This window comes from Thunnus thynnus, chromosome 23, assembly GCF_963924715.1.
Source record: "Thunnus thynnus chromosome 23, fThuThy2.1, whole genome shotgun sequence".
Lineage (NCBI taxonomy): Eukaryota > Metazoa > Chordata > Actinopteri > Scombriformes > Scombridae > Thunnus > Thunnus thynnus.
Genome location: NC_089539.1, coordinates 11,956,799 through 11,973,244, shown reverse-complemented (window position 1 = coordinate 11,973,244; position 16,446 = coordinate 11,956,799). Strand labels below are relative to the sequence as shown.

General features: G+C 41.8%; 1 protein-coding gene across 2 annotated transcripts; it reads right to left on the bottom strand.

The window, feature by feature from the left end:
* Positions 1-1,720: 1,720 nt before the first annotated feature.
* cntn1b (contactin 1b) lies at positions 1,721-16,335 on the bottom strand. Of its 2 annotated transcripts, XM_067581738.1 has the most exons (24): positions 16,203-16,335; positions 13,038-13,181; positions 12,841-12,876; positions 12,594-12,720; positions 12,315-12,496; positions 11,557-11,652; positions 11,005-11,217; positions 10,814-10,913; positions 8,578-8,762; positions 8,011-8,135; positions 7,761-7,878; positions 7,472-7,622; positions 7,218-7,345; positions 6,941-7,113; positions 6,614-6,737; positions 6,336-6,503; positions 6,099-6,248; positions 5,940-6,010; positions 5,580-5,832; positions 5,359-5,480; positions 4,766-4,955; positions 4,532-4,653; positions 3,751-3,907; positions 1,721-3,665 (listed from the first exon to the last, which is right to left on the bottom strand). In XM_067581738.1, the coding sequence occupies exons 2-24, from the start codon at positions 13,090-13,092 to the stop codon at positions 3,583-3,585; spliced, it is 3,129 nt and encodes a 1,042-aa protein (XP_067437839.1). In that variant the 5' UTR covers positions 13,093-13,181; positions 16,203-16,335; the 3' UTR covers positions 1,721-3,582. The 2 variants fall into 2 exon arrangements, with proteins under 2 accessions (XP_067437839.1, XP_067437840.1); XM_067581739.1 differs by lacking the exon at positions 13,038-13,181 and having other exon boundaries at positions 16,203-16,303.
* Positions 16,336-16,446: the final 111 nt, after the last annotated feature.

Below are 16,446 nucleotides of genomic sequence, written 5' to 3'. Positions count from 1 at the left end.
ATAAAATCCACACACTGATAAAATATCATATTATAGCAGCATTCCACGTTTTGCATGCACAAAGTCCTCTCTGCTACTGACTCCACTCTATTACCACAGTAAGCCTTAACTGTACACACTTGGAAAAGGTTTGCTTGGTTTTACATTGCAGGCTACTGATCAAATATGGGGTTAAGTGGCTAGCTAAATGGCATCTCACACTGAAACACTGGAAGGAGGGGTACTTTACATCACATTCTGGGCACATTAGATCTGACAAATGTCTAATCTTAAATTCACTTAAACCATAAATCTGTGTAAGAAAATAATATGCTGGCAAAACAAACCCACTGCCATGTACCTCCAAGAAAACTCAGCTTTCAGATAAATCTGATTTATAAAGACAGAGCTACATTTAAAAAATATGAGATTTCATCCTATTCAAAGATTTGGATCATCCACTGCCATAGCCATTAGTAGCACTATGCTGTTGTTGTTCATCATCCACAGAAGAGACAGACGGAGCTTGTAAATAAAAGCAAAGGGAACCGTCTATCACAACAACCAGACCCTTCAATATCCCTCTCTGGAGGAAGAATCACTCCCCTGCCATGGAAGATTCACCTTTGTGCATCTGCTGTGATTGTTTGTAAATGATGGCAGCATTGATTTCAGCCTCACATGGGATTTTCTGTGTCTCTGTAATTTGTTTGAAGGGAAGGAGGTAAAATAGGAGAAATACTGGTAATGGAGGTGTAAAACAGGGGAGATAAAAGCCACCCACACAGAGACTACTATACAGTAAACAAAGCAGAAACAAGAAATGCCGCCCTACGGTCGTATGCCTCTGCCAACCAGTCAAGTTGCAGCTTACATCCATGTCTGTCCAGAGTCAAAATATTTGTCGTTAAGACTTTGAAGGAATTTAATAAAAGGTGTTAAGTGCATTTTCCTTGTACATGTTAACATTCTTGGCCAATAAAGCTGATTCTGATAGAACACAAAGTTGTAGCCGTGACAGTAGACAAAGCTTCAGATATGGATGTTGCTGCAAAGAAGCTACAAATTCTGAAACATGGATGCTTCACGCACATCTACAACCCAGCAGCACAGAAGATCTATACAATCACCACAGTTTCGAGGTGGAGACCCAAGATTAGTGTCACCAATACAGTATCCAAATGTGAAATATGGTCACAGTCTCCCCTTCTGTTCCTGAGTTACGGTGTTGAATAATGGCCAGAAAAGTGTTTTTGCAGAACGTTATGATGTCACAGGGAAGTTGACCTTTGACCTTTTTGATATAAAATGTCATCATTTTATCTTATTAGACATATATGTGTAACTTTGTCATAACTAGCGTATGAATTCTTAAGTTGTGGCCAAAAACATGTTTTGTGAGGTCACAGTGACCTTGATCTTTGGCCACTAAATTCTAATCAGTTCATCGACCAGATGTAATAAAATTCCCTCCAGGTGTTCCTGAGATATCGTGTTCATGGGCACGGCTGTCGCCGGCGCGGAGGCATAAAAACCCCTCCTTTTTCTCTGTAAAAGCCTCACAAGAAATTATGGTTGGACATCATGCTCTATTCACCTTATATGGAATGAGCAAGGGCAGAGTAAACCAAAACTAGAATAGCACATAGCACTGTGAAAAAAACCTGATGGTAGACATGATTAATATTGCTGTGATGTTAGACAAGTGCAAGGTAAACAAAGGGAAAGAAGAACCCATACAGACAGAAAAAAATCTATTTTTAATTAGCACATTTTGGATTTTATTGCAATTAATATAGGAGTATAGATGATAAGATGAGTATGTAACAATTCAGGTTAACAACAGTTCTACAGTATATTTATTGTGACTGTTGTTTGGACTGATGGATAACTCAAACATTTGGTTAAAGGCATGAGGATATACTGCCATCTGCTGAATAAAATCCCACATCACACTTTAGTTTGCAGGCTCTGAGAGAAATCAAAAAAACAAGAGAACAAGCTTATATTACTTGTTCACCAAATTTAACAATATATATAAATATTAGTAAGACTCACACCAAAGCCCAGGCAAAAGCTGCCTGAAACAACAGTTTTTATTCCCATTTTTCCCAAGTAAATTGTTATTTAAAAAAAAAAAAAAAAAAAAAAAAAGAGGCCTAAATGAATACTATTGCTGCTTTAGAGAAATCTAAAGGTGGATTAAATACTTTTTAACATTGTGAAGGAAAGTTTTATGATTCCAAACTGACTCCAAAGAGTCAAATGGTTTCATCTACACATGCCAATTTCAGAAATGGACAAGATGGATTTACATAAGTTAAACACTAGGTAAAAGATGTATATGTAAGTGGCCAATCAGGACTGGATTAAAACTTAGAAAAATAGTAATAATTCTCAAACATTCTTGTTGTACTCTGTTTAATGGTTTCGCAGCCTAACAGACCAAAGGAAATTAACATACAGATACGTTTGATATACAGCAATTTCTGTCCAACCCTGGCCTCACAGTTCCTTCAAATGTACCATTTTGTGACTGTCAAATGTCATCATTGCTCTCAAAGGAAGATTTGATCAAAGTGATATATCTGTCACACAGCACCTTTTGAAAATTTCAAATCTAAAAAACATTAAACAAAAAGGGAAATTGTAGAATGTACAGCAGTGTCCTTGTGGTTGTGAAGAATAATCTTATTTAAAATATTTCATATATTGAGTGGACTTCAAGGATAGAATTTGCATATAAGTGTTGCACCTTCATAAAATCTACACACACACACACACACACACACACACACACACACACACAAATTGCTCATCCTCCTCTGCTCATTTCAAACCTAATGCAGTGATTATTATATACTTCTTTAGATACTATTCATCGCTTGGACCATCTGAGAGATTGCTAGTGCTCATTATAAATAATATTTGCCTAAGCTTTGGGTTTAATTCTACCATGGTGTACTGTATGTCCAGCTTAATTCAACTCCAAACAAGAGCAATTAGAAAATAATGAAGGTTGAATGACGGGAGAAGGACAGGGTATATTGCTGTGGTGATAGTACTGTCATTCAACAAACATAACTTAAAAATGACTTTTCTTGATGCATTTATCCCTATATGACTTTGTGGAGAGCTTGTTCACAGAATGAAGTTTCTTATCATCATATCCAACAATTAACATCTGTCTTCATTCATTTTGACTTTGGAGTGACTTGGATAAAGAACATCTGGATTTGAAAGAGGGAATTTTGAATCTTCTCTTTAACAGTTGTGTCCAATGTAGTAGTCCCATGTTTGACTGCATTTATCCTACAGTTCTGTGCACTGTTCTGTTCTTCATTTAAAGGATAAAGTAAGTCCATAAAAAGTGGCGGGGCCAACATCCAATTCTATTTTGTGGAGCAACATCTTCCAGTGTGGTGTAACAACAGAACAAACGCAGGACACATGCATGATGTGGGATGTGGGATCTTAACCATAACTACCAGTGCAAAGGAAGGATGCACCAATTGAAGTGTTTGAAGGTGAAGACTTGATCTTTTATTAGGTCCACACAGTTGTTTCCCAGAGTCTATTATATACATGTTGCGTGTGGCAGGCTTACATTTCCAATCCCACAATGCACAGCGCCAGCAGCACCAAAGACACAAGGCTTAGAGTGGGCGTGGTCATGGATGCTTTACCTGAGGAAGCAGAAACAATGTGAGTCAAATGGATAGAGGACAAAAATCTTTCATCTTTAACCAATTATTAAATTGTTAGTTTTACCCAGAATACTAATCTTCCTGATTGGACCATCTCCTCCCTCATAACGGCCGCGCACCATCAGCTCATAGTCTTCAAGCTGAGGCATGGGGAAGTCCATGAAGTGCCAACCAGTGATGTAGACTTTCCCATAGATGTAGCCAGTCTTTCTGAACATGACCTGAGAAACAAGAAACATGGGAGATTTTCAACATTCCTTTTATTGTCATGTACAGCAGGCAGACCTGTGGAATTTCTCTTAAAGAGGACATATCATACACATTTCCAGGTCTATGTTTTTATTCTAGGGCTCTACTGGAACATCTTTGCATGGTTTACAGTTTTAAAAATTCCTTATTTATCTTATACTGGCCCTTCATGCAGCCCCTCAGTTCAGCCTGTCTGAAACAGTCTGTTTTAGCTCCTTTCTCTTTAAGGTCCTCCTCCCAATGATCACTATTCTGATTGGTCAGCTGCCAATCAGAGCTGCCCCTCAGCAGACTTGCAGCAGCTCCGGAGGCTACGTAAACAAACAGTAGTTCAATGGGGAAGTAAGGGTAACTGCAAACGGAGCATTCAGAGCAGGATGAAAACCCTGGCTTTTGACTGTCAGAAAGTATTTTTACATACGTTCACCTCAAGTTTTGGAACTTTGACCATGTTTAGCATAGACATTCGACATTATAACAATATATAAATGACAGTAAATCACAAAAAGTATGATATGTCCCCTTTAACTCAGAGAGAAAAAAAATATTAGGCTAAATAGATAGTAGCAAAGCTTTACAAAGCTTTCCACACCTACCTTGTAGTACAGTGGGAAAGAAATATTGCCAAACCAGTCGTACTGGATATGATCCCACCACACGTACAACCACTTTCCAGTCCAGCTGATATAGCGCCACACCCTGGGAGCTTCAGGTGGTGCTGTAAATGAAACAAAATGACTTAAGACAAAATCTGTAACTGTATCATTATAATGAGACACCTTTTGATTGCAGGTGTTTATTGCCCATAGATTGGGATTGATTGGTCTTACGTGGTCTCTTTGTGAACATCTCACAGTGTTCACCAGGGGGTCCGAGGCCAGCTCCATTGAAGGCACGGACCTCAATGAGGTAGTGTGAGTCTGGCAGCATGTTCTCCAACCTGGTTTGATTGACTTTAGCTGAAACAAATATACGATTGGCTCCTGGCTCGGGGTCATCGTATTTTCTCCAATATTTGACCTGATGAACAAGAAACAATATTCTGTTATCAGCCAAAATAGGGTGATGATGTGGTAGCAAGAGTAATAATGTGTAATGTAGTTGACAAGAAAAATAAAACTGCAAACATGTCATGATACGCCTTTAAGGGCAGAATCTTGAGTCATTGGCTGTCCATAATGGGCAAAAATGTTAATGCAAATTTATCTCTGCCATTAAATATGTTGAGAGTTAAGTTAAGTTAAGAGTTTAATACTTTTTAGTAGTTTTGAGTGGCTATAGAATCTAATAAACCCATGGATAGACTATAGTGCTAGTATGCCTATGTTTAAAGCTAAAGAAAATGTATTGTTTGCATAGTATGTGTTAAGTTTTTGAGACAGAAATACTCAGTTGGTGTATGGAACTTGTAAAAGCTCTCTACCTGATATCCCTCGATGTACTGCTGCAGGCCTGTTCCAGTGTCGACCACTGGCAGCCACCACACCAGAGCTTCTGTGGAAGACACTGGCCTGGCATAGACGTCTGTCGGAGACTCTGTAGGTACTGGAGGAGATGAATGAGAAAAAAATGACAAAAAACATTTAATGTCACATCCTGAATTTTTCTAAAACTGAAGCACCAACAACAACAAAAAATCCTCACCATCTCGTGGGTAGTAGATGACCTTGGTGAGACTGTAGGGTCCGTCTCCTTTCACATTAAAGGACTTGATCTTCACCTGAAACTCTCGCACCTGGAAGTCTTCCTCAGTCGGAATGAAGTAGGAGTCTCTGTGGACATAACGCCTCGTCTCTGGATCTGAGATGGTCTCGTACCACCAGTCGTAAGCATCATGAGGCTTGAATGCCACGATGTAGCCAAATTTCTTGCCGTAGAAATACCATGGCTGCACAGGCTAAGGATCAGGAATAAAGAGAACAAGTGGAAAGAAAGGACTTTACTCAGCCTTTGTTGCTGCAGGGATTTGATGACTGTCATGTAAACAACCGAGGGCTTACTTACTGTCCATGTGATGACGATCTCGCCATTTCTACCTCCATAACCTTCCACATCTGTGGGCGAAGTTACTGGAGCTGGAAAAACAGAAAAGGCTATCAGTTTTTTTTCTGCCATATATATTAAGGTATGGAAAATATGAATGCTCTCTATCTCTCTCCTTACGTGCATCCCAGGTTTTGATCTTGAGGGAGGGGATGCTGGCCTCTCCAGAGCCATACTCGTTCGTGGCAATGATCCTGAACTGATACTCCATCCAGGGGTAAAGGTCTGTCACCTCTGCCCTCTCCACACTGCCATCAAGAAAGGCTGGAGCTGAAGGAGACACAAAGGGCTCCCGAGTCAAACTTGATCAGATTTGTGGAGCGAGTTGGCCCTCTACTGGCAATAAGCAGTACTCACAGGTGCTGGCGTCCCTCCAGTCATCTTCGTAAAGAGCCCAGTAGTGCCTGGTCTGAATGGTGTAGTTGAGAATGGGGCTGTTATGCTCCGCTCCTTTAGTCCACAACAGCTTCACCCACGTGTCCCCGATCTCCTCCACACGGATCACACCAGGAGGCCCGGGAACACCTAGGACAGGGAGAATAGATGCATGGAAAGAAGGTACATATGTAGAGCAGCAGCTTTAAACAGATATAGTGGTAGCGGTCACTTCTCAGGCAAAAAATTGCTGGACTCACCTACAACCTTGAGGTCGGCGTATGCTGTATCGCTGTCCACCACAGTCTGAGCTGTGCAGGTGTAGCGACCCTCATGCCAGATCTGCACGTTCTTTATTCTCAGGTCCCCACTACCGTCTTCACTCTACAACAAGTAGCAAAAAGTAGGAGATAAAAGAGGAAATAGAGGAGAGATGAGAAAAGGACAGAGAGAAATGAGAGAGAAAGGAAGAAGGAAAGGAATCAGAGCACAAGGCAGAGTCAGAAAATATCAAATAATTGAGGTATCCTTCATTAACTGACAATTGACTGATTGTGAGACACCTGTAAGATAAACCATCACCCTACCACAACGCGTTCGTAGTGTTGCCACTCGGAGTCAAAGTCAATGACTCTGAAGTCTATGGCCCAGATGAAGGTGATGTCCAGCATGGGGTCGAATTTAGCTGTGCAGCTAAGAATCACCTCATCACCAACCTTAACCTCAGTGTCTTCAGGAGCCACTGTGATGGAGGTCGCCTCTAGGAAAAATCAAAAATAAAATTCAGGGACAGAAAATTAAGAAATTTTTTCACAGATTGTGAATCATAAGAACGTCCCCAAAAACACACTTTGTTGGCCTGACCTGTGATTTTGAGATAGCCTGAGCTGTTGGCCTTTCCTCTGTCGTTCTCAGCAAAGCAGGTGTAGAGGCCCTGATCCTTTTTGGTGGCGTTGAGGATCTCCAGACTCCCATCATACATGATGGAAATGCTACAAGTGAACAGAATTAACAAAGCGAAGCTGCTTGTCAGTAGACAGGCCCTCCAATGATACAATACATCAGTGTTTCATGGTCATTTTATAGTTACTGTTGAGTATATTGTAAGTTGTTCTGACCGTGAATTGTTGAAGAGCAGCTCTTTGTCCTTTGTCCAGGTGAAGCGAGGTTTAGGAGCCGCTCGAGGTTTACACTCGATCACCACACGGCCATCTTCAGCCCCGAGAAGCTGTTTCTTCACAGGGTTAAACTCGAATGTTGGAGCACAGGCTGGAGGCAGATTAAATAGTGTGAGTTTAGTCATCATTGACCCCAAATTCATGATATTGTACATTCCAGCAGGAAGGAAAATCATAGTATCGTACACCAGAATGTAATATATTCTAACACCATTCAAAGAGGGCTCACCAATCACTCGCAGCTCAGCATTGGCATATTTGATGCCCCAGTAGTTCTCAGCGATACACTGGTACATCCCAGAGTCATCAAAAGTCAGACTGGAAAACTTTAGCTCCCCTTTCCCATACTGGAAAAAAACACACAATCCAAATATACAATTCCAACTTTATTTTAAGGATACATACACACCACAAAGGCAGAGTTGATACCACATACCCCCCAACTGCTTTAATGGTAACTGACAAGTATGAGTTTTTACCATATATCCATCTTTGTACCAGCGGATGAAAGGGAAGGGCTTCCCTGATGCCACACAGCGCATGGTGTGCTCTGAGCCGATGTCGATCTGAGTGTTGTTGATTGTCTCTGCCCACTCTGGAGCAGCTGAAAAAACAAAATGGGCATAAATGTGATGATGCTGATGTCCAATTGCCCCATCCCTGCAACACTAAGGCTAAAGATATATGGAGAAAAAAATAAGAATTACTGTGCTGTCTCGCAAAATTTTTTTCATCTCTTTTTTTCTTTTCAATTTTGCTTTTTTCTGAGAAAACGTTTTTGTTACGGAGAACTTTGCAAACCATGATCTGGAAGTGCATTGAACACTGAGTTTAATTTTTTTTAAGATTCTTTCCAGGGCTCTTTATAATGGACAATAACTATTTATGGAAAATTATGATGAATTATCTTGTAATAATCTCACACCACGGCAAATTTTATTGTGAGTAGTAATATCCCTTGTCTCCGTACTTGTTAGTATAAATGTTTCATAGTATACACTCTACAATCTAATGTTGGTAAAGCACACTCAAATGAGCTCACTTACACTCCACATAGAGCCAAGCCTTGTGCCAGTCCTTTCCTTTAGTGTTGATGGCTTCACACTCGTATGCTCCCACATCTTCATACTGTACATTGTACAGGTGAAGCACAGCTCCTGATTCACTGATCTCATGATTTGGCGGGAGGTCAGTGGCATCCACTTTTCTCCAAACAATATGAGGAATGGGGCTAAACGGACACACACCAAAAAATTCACAATTCTTACAATTTCATTTAGCAGACGCTTTCATCCAAAGAGACGTACATCTGAGAGCTGATACAACACAAGTAAGGATCTAGTCAGGAGAGAACACAAGTAACTGCTATAAAGCTAAGTCTGAGTCTGACAGGACATAGATGCCAACAGGCAGTGCACAGAGGCAATGCATAGAATGCATAGATTGCATAAAAGCATATTTTTTTTTATTTTTGTATTTTTGTTTTTTCTCTTCCTTCAGTCCGTCTGTGCAGAGATGTTCGCGAAAGAGTTGGATCTTTAGTCTTTCCTTAAAGATTGAGAGGGACTCTGCAGATCGAACAGAGTTCGATGACTTGTTCCACAACTGGGGAACTACAGAAGAGAAGAGTCTACCTAGTGACTTAGGGCCCTATTGTTGTGGTGGTAACAGGCACCTTTTATTGGCAGAACGTAGTAAGTGTCAGGGTTTTGAAATTGATGCGGGCAGCAACTGGGAGCCAGTGGGGGTATATGAACAGTGGGGTGACATGCTGTTTTGGGGTGATTGCAGACCAGCCATGCCACCGCGTTCTGGATCATCTGTAAAGGTCTGAACGTACATGTGGGGAGTCCTGCCAGTAAGGAGTTGTAGTAGTCAAAGCATGATATTATAAGAGCCTGTACCAGGAGTTAGGGTCTGATCTTCCTGATGTTATACAGGGCAAACTGACAGGACCGAGTGATTGAGGACACATGAACCTTAAAGATTAGTTGGTCATCGATCATGACACCCAAGTTTTGGGCATACTTTGTGGCCATGATTTGGGTTGATTCGAGCTGGACACTGATGTTTTGTTGTATAGAGGGATTGGCTGGGATGACAATGAGCTTGGTCTTAGAGAGGTCTAGCTGAAGGTGGCGTTCTTTCATCCATGCTGATATATTGACAAGGCATGACGAGATCCAAGTCGAGACTGTGTGGTCTTTCGGTGGGAACAGGGAGAACTGGGTATTGTCAGCATAGCAATGGTATGAGAAACCATTGGGAGAGAATGATTGCGCCAAGTAAGGTGGTGCATATTGAGAAAAGAAGGGGACCAAGCATTCACCCTTGAGGAACCCCTGTGGACAAGCCGTGCAGTTTAGACACTTCTGAGATACTCCAAGATACTCTAAAATATCTCCCTGAGAGGTAGGACATGAACCAGCAGGGGGCGGATGCTGAGATATCAAGCTCAGTGAGTGTGGAGAGGAGGATTTGGTGGTTAACTGTGTCGAAGACAGCTGACAGATCTAGAAGCAATAGGGCTGAGGACTGACCAGCATCTCTAGCTGAGCGTAGTGAATCCGTAACCGATAGGAGTGCAGTCTCGGTAGAGTGCCCTGCTTAAAGCCAGACTGATTCAGGTTGTACAGGTTGTTCTCAGAAAGGAATTCAGAGACTTGGTTAAAGACTGTGTGCTTACGTATTTTTGATGGGAAGGGCAGGAGTGACACCGGTCTGTAGTTTTCAACCTGGGCTGGGTTGAGTGATGGTTTTTTGAACGATGGTTTTTTGAGCAGCGGGGTGACTCGAGCTTGCTTAAATGATGCGAGGAAAGCACTCGTAAGTGAGGAGTTGATGATGTGTGTGACTGTGGGGTTAAGTGCGGGAGAAATGGTTCAGGTTCAGAGAACTGGTTACAGAGACCTTGTCAGTAGAAAATGAGGCAAACATATCTGCAGTGAGCAGAGTGGACGGCGGAGGAGGAGGCGGATTGAGGAGTGAGTTAAAAGCAGAGAACATTTTCCACGCATCTGTGGCGCCACAGGTCTTGTTCTGATAGTAAGTGGACTTAGCAACTTTTAAATTGGAGTAGAATGATGCTAGGAGACCCTGATAGTCACTGAGGTCAGTGGGCTCTATGGATTTACGCCATTTTCGCTCTGCTGCTCTGAGTTCCGCCCTTTGCTTTCTGATGACTGAATTTAACTGGAAGTGTAAGTGTAATTGATTGGATTCAGTGAAATAATATACCGTAACTAGATGGTGAACCTAAGGCAGAAATGAATGAAAACTTACTTTCCCAGAGCAAAGCACTCCAATGTAATATTAGAAGCAAGCATGGCAGTCGTGTCTGGGAACTTGACCCTGATGTCTGCTGGGTATTTTCTCTCCTCACCTGATGCAAAAAAAAGCTCATTATATTGAAAATTTTCAATGTCAGATATTAGACAAATGATGAGGAAATACGCGTCACCACAGTCACTAACCATCTTCGGGTGGTGATGGGATGAGGGGGATGAACTTGGAGAAGACGCTCTTCCCGATGATGGGACTGGAAACAAAGCAAGAGTAATTTCCTGCATCCTGAGCTTCCACCTTGGAGATGTAAAGATTCCCTGTCTTCTGAGAGACAAACCGACGATGATCTGTGTGCAGGAACACTGGGAACTCATTGTATATCCAGCGGTAGGTCACCTCCTCTAAATGAAGATAAAGAAAAGCAAAACATGTAGTTGTACTCTAGACTAAAACCTATGATTTATAATTCATGCAATGTATCCAAGGCTCTTTAAGTCCCTATACATTTTGAAATTGTGAACAGATGGAAGTCACCAGTCCTTTAAAATAAATTTCTTGCAGAAAAGATTCAAATTTCTGCATTCTAATGTTAAACATACAATATATAACATTCTTGTTTCCAAATAATTCCTTCCTCAGACTGAAACCAGGTATGGATCAAGAATACAGTGATAATCCATTGAGAATACAAGGGAAAAGATGGACAGATGTCTGATGGTGAAATGATGAAATGTACATACGTGGCCAGGCTTTTGGAGGGCGGCACAGCAGAACTGCCCCTTGTCCCTCTTTGACATACACAGGGTCTCTCTCCTCCTGGGGAAACTCCTCCACATCTAAACAGCAGAACATGAGGAAAATGATAAGATAGAACATTTTCCTCACAACATTGTGGTACATTATTAAAAGTGGCAAGTGTAACTGTTTATACAACACATTGCAGCCTGCACTGCAAAATTGTACATAATTTGATTCAATATCACCTGACACTCCAAGAAATGAATCAGCTTTAGTCATTTGGGGACCTTAAAGTCAACAGAGTGGGAGTTTCTTCTTTCAACACAGAGCGTTTGATATATTCTCTGTCAGTTTTATTTCCCAGCAACTTTCAGGAAAAGAACAATAAGAGGGATGACTAATATAAGCCTCAGACCTTCTAACAAGGGATGTCGTGAGGCACAGCATAGTCAAGTTTCATTCCAAGTTTCCCTGTTTTAACTGAGTTCAGGTAAGGACTGAGATGAATAAGTCATGTCTTATTCTAAAATATGCATGATGGCTAATGAAGGGGCATTATATTAGTTTCTTCTAGGGAAAAAATAATTGAGATGGATCTGACTGACATATAAAAGGAGGAACAAATTGAGTTAGTTGCTATACCATAATGTCAAATCTAAGAAGCCTCAACCAAGAATGTAATGACACCAATAAAAGATGTTGAGAACCCCCCCACCCCCCACCCCCACCACACACACTGCCCAAGCTGCACCATGCTCACATCCAAACTTGACCCTGGCCTCCTTGCTGATGACTGTGCCATAGATGTTTCGGGCCACACAGACGTAAGTTCCACCATGCTTCTTGCGTTTAGGGTTGGTGATAACCAGGTTCCCCCCCACCAGGCTGTAGTGCTCGTCTGGCTGCTCCATCAGTTTGATCTCCCAGTTATCACGGCGCCACCTGCATATGAAATCACACCTCTTGATATACAGTACTTGTGCTGTGCATTTTGTGAATTTGTATACATACATAGATGTGATGCAGTGCACTGTGTAACCTGTATGAGGCTGGTGGGTTGGCCCGTGCCCTGCAGTTCATGGAGATTCTCCCATCGGGTGAGTCCTCAGTATAGACCACATCCACAGGCTCCTCCTCAAAGATGGGGCCATAGCCAGTAGCATCCTCTGACAAATTCAACATTTGAAATAACAATTAGCTAACATAAAAATATACCCCACTATTGCAACATCATGGTTTACATGCAGCATGCTTTGTTATAGTTCATTTAGAAAAACTTGACTCACCTCCATATATTCTGGGCTCACCAAACAGGACTCCCACTGGAAAACGGGAACATAGTTGTGTCAGCTAATTGTGTGCACGGTTCACACCTGACCTGAATTACACTGCATGACAAAAGCACCTACAGTACCACTGACATTTTTTTTTATGATTTTGAAGGACCAGGTGGTATATTTTCAGGAATCACTGTATTTCTCACCTGTGAGGGAGACAGAGGAGGAGAGGGCCAGTAGCAGTAAAGCCGAGAAAGCCATCACAGTCGATAGATTAACTCACTGAAGCTTCGTGAGTTAGACGGATGGACAGAAGGACACAGACAAGAAATTGACGGACAGAACATGAACTGGAAAAGACAAGGAAGGAAGACAAAAGGAAATGTTGATATCTGTGTTTGGGACTAACAATAATTTATAATACTATTTTGTTTAACATGATCTCCACAGTGTAGTGTATAATCAAATACTTATGTGAACCTAAAGATAAAATAGCCTGATGACTGTGCATGACTTCCCACACCAGAAATGTTATATCTGCAACTGGCTGGAATCTTCCCTGTGGATATAAATGATTCAGAATGTGAATGACTCAGCAGAACACTGCAAATACTCGGGCAGAGTGCACGCACATCAACAAGGACATGCACAGTGCACCTGCAGAGAAACACAAGACTGGACCGTGTGAGCACTCTCTAACACGCTGAAACACCACGACTGCCTGTACACAAAACACAAGGTAGCACTGCAGTACCTGGACAGCTCCTGCTCATCCGTCACACATGCTTACACATCACTTCTGCAAGATGACATGGCAGTGCTGCCGTGATCAACTGCAGCATTTTAACTCTCATAGTTAAATAGGGCATACCGAGAGAGGCAGAGTTAAAGGAGGAGATTGAGCGAGAGAGAGAGAGAGAGCATTGATCTTACCATATGAGGGGAAAATAGTGGGTTTGGTTATATCAAGTAAACACTGCAGCAGTGTGTATCATTGTATAATATCTGGCCTAACATAAGGGCAAGCTGCATAGCAGGGGAAATGTTTGTAGGAGTCAGTATCTCCCACTTGAGTCAAGTGTGCGAAATCAGGTGGCAAACATTGAATACACTAATGTCAGCAGTCCAAAAGACCAAAATCATTGTATTATACACCAACAACTGTACTTATAGAATGAAAGCTGCTAAAATCCATTTACAGTATGTTGGATTTTAAATTAATACATCAAAATTATTTTAGATGTGGGCATTCTAATGAGATAAACACTTGCACATTGTAGCAACAACTTCACCAACATGACATGAACACATTGAATCACCAACACCTCCAGCACATTATATGACCTTGTTACTTGTCAAGTTGTTCCATTTACATTTTAGGTTTAAATTTCAGGCATTTACAGTAGACACTACTGTAGGAACAGCCTGGCTTTCTTTGAGTATGACTAATTTTGTTATGGGAGTAGCATGAGTTACAGTATCGGATGCTCTTTCTGCTACCAGTCGTGTTTTGAGCCGCAAAATGCATCAGAGATACGCGAAACTGCCTTTAAAACCACAGCAAACAAACAGTCAGCTTAAAGCTCAAACTGCAGCAGATAATCTTCCTATAATGTCACAGGCCGTGGAGCTGTGAGCAGGGACGGTGAATCACGAGGAAATCAAACAGCTTCCCTTCCCTAGAAAAAAAACAAACATTTAATGTACCACCCATACTGACACTGCTGATGATGGGCCTCTCATTTTGAAAAAAAAAATAAAAATCTTGCACTTAGCTAAAAGTCAAATCTATTCACAGTTCTTCATTGAATTAATGTGAGAAGAAGAAAGGGAAGGCAGGAGAATGAGAGGGCACAATGTAAGAAGAAAACACTGCTGGACAGCCACCTCCTATGTGCCTCTGTCAGTTGCCATGCCTGCCTCAACCACTGAGAGGGACAGAAAACAGAGGCATACACCCATTATACAGCACATACACATGCAGAGACTGCAGCATTCTTGTGCACTGTTGATGACTCAACAGTAATATCAGCACCATTCTACCGCTCCCCTACATCTATCCTGCATTTGTACAGCTTCATTTCTTCAAACTATTTGTCTTTGAGGTGGGGTAAGAACGGTAGAAAGCGAGACTTGATGTAAATGGGCCTTTTTTAACAAAACTAACTCACAAGCTTCCGCAACACTTACATTATCGTTGCAGCAATCTGTTCCACCTCTACTTCTGATCAATCTGTCAGAGTGTGTTTTCATGCATTTCCCCTGGCAGTAATCCCATCACAGATCCTCTTTGGACAGACCAGCAGAATTTAGGTCAGCACATGTATTATGTCCAGTGTCTTAGTGACTGCCTGAATTATGTTTGCTGTAGTTTTGTGGCTGCAAAGTAATGAATTCAACAAAAGGAGTAACCCAACAATGTTTTAATCTAGAGGTTACTATGTTAGTGGTGGATTGATTGCAGTGAACTGCATTTGAATTGTTTGAGTGAACATGTTGTTCTGGATCAAATGTTGAGGGGCGGAGACACCCCATTTTTTTCTGGCCATCTTGTAACAACGTTGAATCTGCTCACATCTGGAAAGGGTTGGGCTAAATTGTTCTATCAGCCCACATGTTTGGCTTTTTTTTCTGTCACATTCCAGGATACAAGAGAAAAAAAGTAGAAGACAGGATGGTGACAATCCCAAATGAAGCACATTACTAAACTGACTATGTTGCCTTTTTGTCTCAGGATACACTTTACAGATACAGATATTTTTCAAAGTATAAGGAGTGAATATGTGAATCTATATCACCGCAATTCTCACTTTCTTTCAAATCAAAAACTAGATTTGGACTCCATAGCTGCAAGTTTTTTTTGAATAAGTAGTCCTACAGAGCACAGAATAGTTTTGATTAATATGGGAGTTGCCCTCTTTCCCATCAAGGACAGCTAGTTCTTCACCAGGTCGATGTCACGGAGCACCCTGCAGCTTTCTGCGCCCTTGACGCACTCAGTATTTGTCACTTTCACCTTGCGTCTCCTCCCTGCATCCACAGAGAGACACTTTCTTGTCTTTGCATGTGCTGCTATGACTAAAACTGCGGAGTGAGAATCTAAAGCCTTCTTTAAACATACAATACTGACTTTGTCGCAGTCCTTCCAAAAACGGAAATCCTCTCAAAGAAACTGCGCAGCGCCCCTTACATCACTTCACCCCTATGACGACTGAGCGGCACCGGCAATTCTCTGCTCTGCATTGCGGTACTCCTGTGCCGGTCCATTTCAGCGCTACAGGGCTGAACATACCCCCGATTTATCCTCACTTAAGTCGAGACATAAGAGCTAATTAGATCATGCACACACTCTCATGTGGTCTCTTTCTTACCTTTGCGGCAGAATGGGAAATATCAGTACACAGTTCGCATGGAACACCTGGACCCGAACCGCATCATCCCACAGCCCACCCGCCGGAGCGTCCCGTTCAACTGAACTTTTCTATTGGAGGAAAGCGTGTGAGTGGCACCTCTGGGTGGCTGTGCTGATGTGGCTGCGATTGGTCCATGAGACAGGAAGGATGGGAGGGATATTGCGCATCCCGGCCAGAGGAAATAAAACCTTATATTGAATTT

Bases quoted from the DNA above. Each gene is read 5' to 3' on its own strand.
- cntn1b (XM_067581738.1), bottom strand. From the start codon at position 13,092: ATGGCTTTCTCGGCTTTACTGCTACTGGCCCTCTCCTCCTCTGTCTCC. The intron at 11,218-11,556 runs GTATGTACATTT...ATCTTCATTTAG, and splicing joins CCCTCCAAAAGCCTGGCCAC to AGGAGGTGACCTACCGCTGG. The intron at 10,914-11,004 runs GTTAGTGACTGT...TTTTTGCATCAG, and splicing joins CCCATCACCACCCGAAGATG to GTGAGGAGAGAAAATACCCA.